Raw genomic sequence first — 7,324 nt, 5'->3', positions numbered from 1 at the left:
TGATAGCATGATGAATTCTAGATTATCAGTGATCACGTTGCTACTGCAAGCCTTAAAAAATATGGAAAAAACTAAAAGGACATGCCTCGAAAAGACAAGAACTTTTTGTGTTAGGGTAATGAGATTATCAGTCATTTTCTCCAAACTTACTGTATAGTTCTATTGGTAAATACATCTCTTCAATGGCAAGTTGTTGCTATTTATGAAATTAAGGAAATTAAACAGGTTGTAATGACTTCTCTCTACTGTATTATCACAACTTGGGACAGAGTCTTATGGGGTCCCTTTGGGAACATTAGCTCTGACTTTAGAAGAATGAGCCAGACACCAAGGTGCTATATGCAAGCCATCAAAACTAAGTACAATAGAAGTGAAAAGAAAAAGAAAAGGTAAGTGGAGTTCAGTAAATGGGCTTCACTGAATGTGTCTCTAAACATCGGGAGGTAAGACAAAGGAAACGAAACAAACTGAATTTGACAGGTGTAGCAGGCTGAGTAACAGCCCCCAAAGAATTCAGGTCCTAATCCATGGAACCCGTGAGCCCTAGCTCATATGGGAAAAGCATCTTTGCCGATAGGATTAAGTTAAGGATTCTGAGGTGGGACGATCATCCTGGGGAGCCCTAACTGTACTGACAAGTGTCCTTATAGGAAGGAATTGGTGGAGATGACACAGAAAAGAAGGCAATGTGACCATAAAAGCAGAGATTGGAGTGACAAGCCACGGACGGTTGGCAGAGGCAAGAACTGGATCCTCTTCTAGAGCCTCTGGAAGAAGTGCAGCCCCACCAATGCCTTTAACGATAGCTTCCAAACTCCCACCACCCTTATAATTTCTCTTACTGTGTAAACTTCCTCAAAGCAGATTTCTTTTTTCAAAGGTGGCAACTGGAAGAAAGTGGTACATACATACGATTTATACTGTCGAATCAAGAAAGAGTGCCAACAGAGGGAATTCCCTGGCGGTCCAGTGCTTAGGACTTGGCACTCTCACTGCTGTGGCCTGGGTTCAATCCCTGGTCAGGGGACTAAGATCCCGCAAGCTTGCAGCCAAAAAAAAAAAGAGAAGAAGAAAGAGTGCCAACAGAGCGTTTGGAAAGAGGAGTCCGGAATATTATCAGTCCGCACTCTCCTTTGCTGGGGGCAAAGCCTTCAAATGCAGAAAAGCCAATCCTGAGTTCCCGACTCTATCTCCAGATATACCTGCTGATAAAAACAAGGGCACGCATACTCAGCATATCGCCCCGAACCTTTTTAAAAAGCCAGCTTCCTCCAGACTTGTTCCCAGGTGGCGCAGCTCACGGGACTAGAAACGATAGGTATGGGTCCTCCAAGCGGCACCATGTCCATCCGGGGGACGCAGCTCCTGTTCCTGAGCTGCCTCATGTTCCTGACTTCCCTTCTACTCAGACGCGAGGCTGATGCCGCAGATGAGAAAAATGACCCATCTGTAGGCTACTTTAACAGCACCCAGACGGTAGTAACTCCAAGCGGTAGTTATGGCGACTCCTCAGAAGTCTACCGTGCTGCAAGCTGACCTTGACCATCCCTAGCAGCAGATATTGTCGTCTGTGCGTCAACAGGGAAGACAAAAGTTTCTGACTTCAAACCAGATCAACCATGTCTCGAAAGTGACAACATACAGCAGGACAAATGTGCTGAGAATAACTTTTGATGTTAAAAATGGTCCTTCCTGTGAAAGACAGGACACAATCACCCAAAACCCTTCTGTCACCACGTCTGGTTCTTTAACCACTGTTCATACATCATCCCTATAAGGAGAGGTGGCTTATATAGCTCTACCCATGAACGCCTCACCTTCGCTGTAAAAATGAGATGACTCAGGCATGATTCGTTTAATGACCCACGCACTCAGCCTGCTTCCTTTTATAGTCTCATAATTGGATTTATAAATTTACAAATGTGAGTAGAAAAAAGCAAGTCACAATCCAAAGTTATGTAACATCTGTTCCCTTTAAAGGAAAGGGAAACCAACCACTATAGTGAGAGGTACTAATCCAGTGCATCTCAAACTTCAGTATGAATCACCTGGAGAGCCTCGGACATAAATGCAAGCCACCCGGCCCCAGCCCTGATTCTCATTCAGCAGAACGGAGTGTGATCTGATCCGAGCAATTGTAATTTTAACAAGCTCCCAGGCGCTGCCACTGCTGCTGGTCCTGGGACCACACGTTGCTCCAACGTAATTGAGATGTGGTGACTTAAATGGTAGTACATTACAGCTCACCAGAGGAACCCCTGCTAAAACCACCTGCAGATCCAAAATTCAACATAAAAGCATTTTCTTTGAAAGAGTATTGAATGATCTTCCTGACCTAAGCTAAAAGATCTGTTACCCTGATGACATCATGTTAATATATCTGTTAAACAGCTATTAAGGTTTCATTTTATTTTACTTTGACAGTTTAAAGCAGTGCTTTTCAAAATTTCCCGTGCATATGAATCACCTTTGAGGGTCTCATTAAAATGCAGATTTTGATTCAGCAGGTCTGGCATGATGCCTTAGATTCTACATTTCTTACAAGCTCCCAGGTGAAGGTTTAGTTTATCACTGCAAGTCCAAAGATTACTATGATATCTCCATTTTCAAAATACATCAGATTCAGGGTGATACTTCTTTCCAAGTGCAACTTGCAGTACTGAGTGATGCCTGAGATATAAGCAGAAAAGAAAAGTGGTTTGAGAAAGAGGTGTACATGGTGAGGACGTCAGAACACTACCCCGACTGCTTCTGCTGTCAAGTTCACCAGTGTTCAGTGAGTGACTGCCTAAACATAGGCAGTAATTCTAAAACTTGGTGCACAAATCCGAGTGTGAGGGCTGTGCAGGAGTATTCTGGCTCCAGATACAATGAGATAGGTTACACTATTATTTTTACAAAGAGATGCCCCTGCCTTTAAAATAGTCATAGGAATCAGGACAACTGTGTTTTACGCCTGAAACAAGTGCATTATTGTGCACTTGAGTCAACCTGTTCATACTTTTTCAACTTGAGCCTGCCTGCCCACTGAATTAATTCCCCCTGAGACACACTGACAGGAAGGGTCTGGTGTTAAGGGCTGGTGGCCTCTCAGAAATGGGATTTATAAATGTTCCTTAAAATGTTACTATACCTGAACTTATCTACCACACTGACATATGATCTTTAAAAAATAGCAATATTTTTAAAATACACAAACATGAAATAAAATATTACAAAGCATAATCCTATTTGAGAAAAATTACTTGAAACCACCAACAAATTGGCAGGTTAATTGGTTAAAGTGTTAAATGTTAACATATTGACCCTTTTTACTATCTTATCGTGTACCTGTTACACTTAACTGGACAGTATCCTTTTTTTTTTTTGAATTTTATTTTTTTATACAGCAGGTCCTTATTAGTTAACTATTTTATACATTAGTGTATATGTGTCAGTCCCAATCTCCCAATTCATACCACCACCACCCCCCAACCCCGCTTTCCCCCCTTGGCGTCCATACGTTTGTTCTCTACGTCTGTGTCGCTATTTCTGCCCTGCAAACCGGTTCATCTGTATCATTTTTCTAGATTCCACATATATGCGTTAATATACGATGTTTTTCTCTTTCTGACTTACTTCACTCTGTATGACAGTCTCTAGATGCATCCACGTCTCTACAAGTGACCCAGTTTCATTCCTTTTTATGGCTAATACTCCATTGTATATATGTACCACATCTTCTTTATCCATTCGTCTGTCGATGGGCATTTAGGCTGCTTCCATGTCCTGGTTATTGTAAATAGTGCTGCAATGAGTATCGGGGTGCATGTCTTTTTGAATTATGGTTTTCTCAGGGTATATGCCCAGTACTGGGATTGCTGGGTCATACGGTAATTCTACCTTTAGTTTTTTAAGGAACCTCCATACTGTACTCTATAGTGGCTGTATCAATTTACATTTCCACCAACAGTGCAAGAGGGTTCCCTTTTCTCCACACCCACTCCAGCATTTGTTTGTAGATTTTCTGAGATGGCCATTCTGACTGGTGAGGTGATATCTCATTGCAGTTTTGATTTGCATTTCTCTAATAATTAGTGATGTTGAGCAGCTTTTCATGTGCCTCTTGGCCAACTGTATGTCTTCTTTGGAGAAATGTGTATTTAGGTCTTCTGCCCATTTTTTGATTGGGTTGTTTTTTTAATATTGTAGACAGTATCCCTTAAAGACCAACATTTAGAGATCCATAAATGCCACTACCCTCAATTAGGGCTACTCAGTTCAGATTTCGTAAGGAAATGAATAAAACTTTAACACATTAAAATGAGCATATGTAAGCACTGCTATAAAATTAAAGCACACACCTTAAGTCTACTATATGAATTTGAAATACCCTAGATTTTTTAAAAAATGTTTGCTATTGGAAAATTTTCCATTATCTTTTTTCTCCAAGGTTACATTAATATTTAAAATATTGAAGTTCAAATGATTACATTTTATTAGTTTTACCTGTATATTTTCCCAATAGAATATAATCTTCCCAACAGAATAATATAGAGAGCCTTACTCAATTAACTATTAAATGAAATATTCTGGGTAACAATTGACTGTGACCCTGGTCACCTGTGTAAACACCCAGCCTCTTCTAGGCTGGCTTTAGGGACCATTCCTTCCACCTATTTAAGCCTTCCTATTCCTCAACTGGAAATTGAGGAAATCAATTGGAAATTGGGTTCCAATTTTGAGTCCACTCCAACCACCAATTTCTCTTTTAAAACAGTTGGGTTGAGATTAGTTATCATTTTTCCTTCCCTTAACTAGCAGTATAAATAAAAACTTGGCTTTACTTTATTCTGGATAGACATACAAGAGTGATATCCTAATTGACCTGGCAAACACAAATGCCTCACACATTGGCTAAACCGCAATGCCACATTTAATATTGTTTCTTTCATGCTTTTTTCACGTGTTCCCCTGTACACATGTTCCCATGTCCCTGAGCTCTGGAGGGCTGGCACTAGGTTCCTTTTGTATTTCCACTCTCAACCTCCTCCCACCTCCTCCACTCCCTCCTCCTCCACCACACACACACACACACACACACACACAATTAGGCTGTGCTTTCTTCCTCTTGAAATCACCACTTCCTTTGTGAACTCTGTACAGTTTTCTTTGGCCTTATATTTTCCCAATTATTTCCTCCAAAATAAAGCCTCCACTCTTAAGAATGATAGCTCTTTTCATGGAAGAAATAACCATTCCTCACATTTTGCATATATTAGATCCATAATTGTCATTTTAAGAATCCAAGGTTATAAAGAAGTCAATTTGGGGGGAACACAAAACAAACCAAATTACTCCACAAATTGCCATAAACACTGCATTTTGCTTGACACTGATGGAGGCAATCCCACTTTTTAAAAGCAAGCAGTAGTAGTAATACTATAGAAATCACCCTTATAAATAAAAATCCCAATTATGTGTGGGCAAATGAAAGCAACTGATAGAAATCTGAGACGAAAAAATCCAATTAAGGAAAAAAGATAACGTCCTAAGGAAAAAAGCAAATAAAAATCAAATGAGAAAAGAAAATTACAGCAATGGAAAGAAAAGACCACTTAAGGATTATAAAAGTTATATTTATTCACGATGCTACATTTATTGCATTCCCTTAGAAAAATGGAGACTATTTATGTACCCAATTTGCACATATAAAACTTTATACAAATTATGTGTAGCACATAAAGGCCTCTGGTACAGCTAAAATCCTGACACTACAATTTGGGTAATCCTGCTTCAGGGTCTCCAGTTTATCAAGTCTGTCCATAGAAAATAAAAACTGGAATTACAGTCAGTCTTGCTGCTCACACTTAGAAATTATTTTAAATATAATAAAATAAAATGTTCAATTACTCTAAAACCCAAAAAAGTAAACTGGAAGGTGATACATTTTGTTACCAATTTCATTTTAACAGTATGACAAATTAACACATTAGTTTGGCTGGGTCTTTTTAAAAAAAAAATCACCTTAGTTTTGACATTATCTTTCTAAGCTGTGGCTGCTTCAGAAGGTAATATGTCAAAAATATTTAGCAAACAATTAAAAAAAGTAATAATAATATTCCTTTTACAAAATGGTACAACACCTTAAGGAACCAGAAAATACTAAATGTCTTTGGCTATATAACTAAAAGGCCATTCTTCCAAACAGAATAGGGCATATTCACCTCAGAACCAACTACAGAAACAGAAAGCATAACAGAAATATGCACAGAATTTAATGAGAATTTGTCTTGCCTTTTTTTCCCATTCTACCCATATAATAAGCAAGGAGAATGCAATTTACATAATCTTCCCAGATGAGACTCAATAGCACTACAAAGATACCCAAACTTCTGCAAAGGCAAAGTGAATTAAAACAATTACACAACTAAGTGAAGACTGAAGGGACAAATGTTATTTGCAATTTTCTGTTTTTTAACTTGTTTGCTTCTTTTTAAGCCTTACAAGTGTAGAAATTATAGCTGATAAACAAAAGTCACAAGCCTCACAAATGGAACTATAATATAAAAATAAATCAAATGAAACATTTATTAATAAATGAAGCCTATTTTATTACTTCAAGTGTTAATGATAAAAAAATTTCAGCACAGCTGTTGCATTTAAAAAAGTGAAACTACATACTATGTTTCTAGCTTGGTAAACAGATGAACCTGATGTCTTTGAATGACATAACAATTGAGCATTGTACAGTACATCTTATGAAGACCCGTAAATTAAAGAACTACTGGTTTAAAGTTAGTGATTATGAAACAAATATGTATTCATAGTTTCAGTTTCTTTTTTCTTCCTCGGCCATCAGGTGCTCCATCCATTTTACGTTTCTGGGTCTACAAACAAACAGAAGGATTATTCTTCATCACAAGAGTAATATTAACATAAAATATATTGGAAGACACGATAGCAATTTATTATAACTGCTACTTAGTAACAGGTATTAATTTCCTTAACCAGAATAACCTTAATTCTCCAAATAATCTTATCTACATATTTTGCTAACATAAATACCTTAATGCTAATAATGAAGTAAATGAGTAATTCACAATTAGCAATAGTAAATCAATACACCAAACAAATGTATAACATGCCCTCTTATCAAAAGAAAGCAGTAATGAGAAATACTTTGTGAGTATACCAGACTTTCCTGATACGTTCACTTACGCATGACTATATAAATTATTATTAGATAACAGAATGACTTTTTTTCTTATAATTTTTGCCTTCACATTGCTAAGATATCATTGGTACAATAAATCGAAGTTTAGAAGTGAACAGTAAAGGTTGT

The 7,324-nt window shown here is 37.8% G+C and overlaps 1 protein-coding gene across 1 annotated transcript in view; it reads right to left on the bottom strand.

Annotated features, from left to right (window-relative positions):
- Nucleotides 1–5,597: 5,597 nt before the first annotated feature.
- The window catches only part of SMARCA5 (SWI/SNF related, matrix associated, actin dependent regulator of chromatin, subfamily a, member 5), a 45,613-nt gene continuing 43,886 nt past the window's right edge, over nt 5,598–7,324 (bottom strand). The window contains exon 24 of the mRNA XM_059922546.1: nt 5,598–6,869. Coding sequence (XP_059778529.1) covers nt 6,804–6,869 — 66 coding nt within the window. The 3' untranslated portion in view covers nt 5,598–6,803. The remainder of the gene's footprint in view (nt 6,870–7,324) is intronic.

Source organism: Balaenoptera ricei, chromosome 5 (assembly GCF_028023285.1).
Source record: "Balaenoptera ricei isolate mBalRic1 chromosome 5, mBalRic1.hap2, whole genome shotgun sequence".
Classification (NCBI taxonomy): domain Eukaryota; kingdom Metazoa; phylum Chordata; class Mammalia; order Artiodactyla; family Balaenopteridae; genus Balaenoptera; species Balaenoptera ricei.
This window is presented reverse-complemented; position numbering and strand designations above follow the sequence as displayed.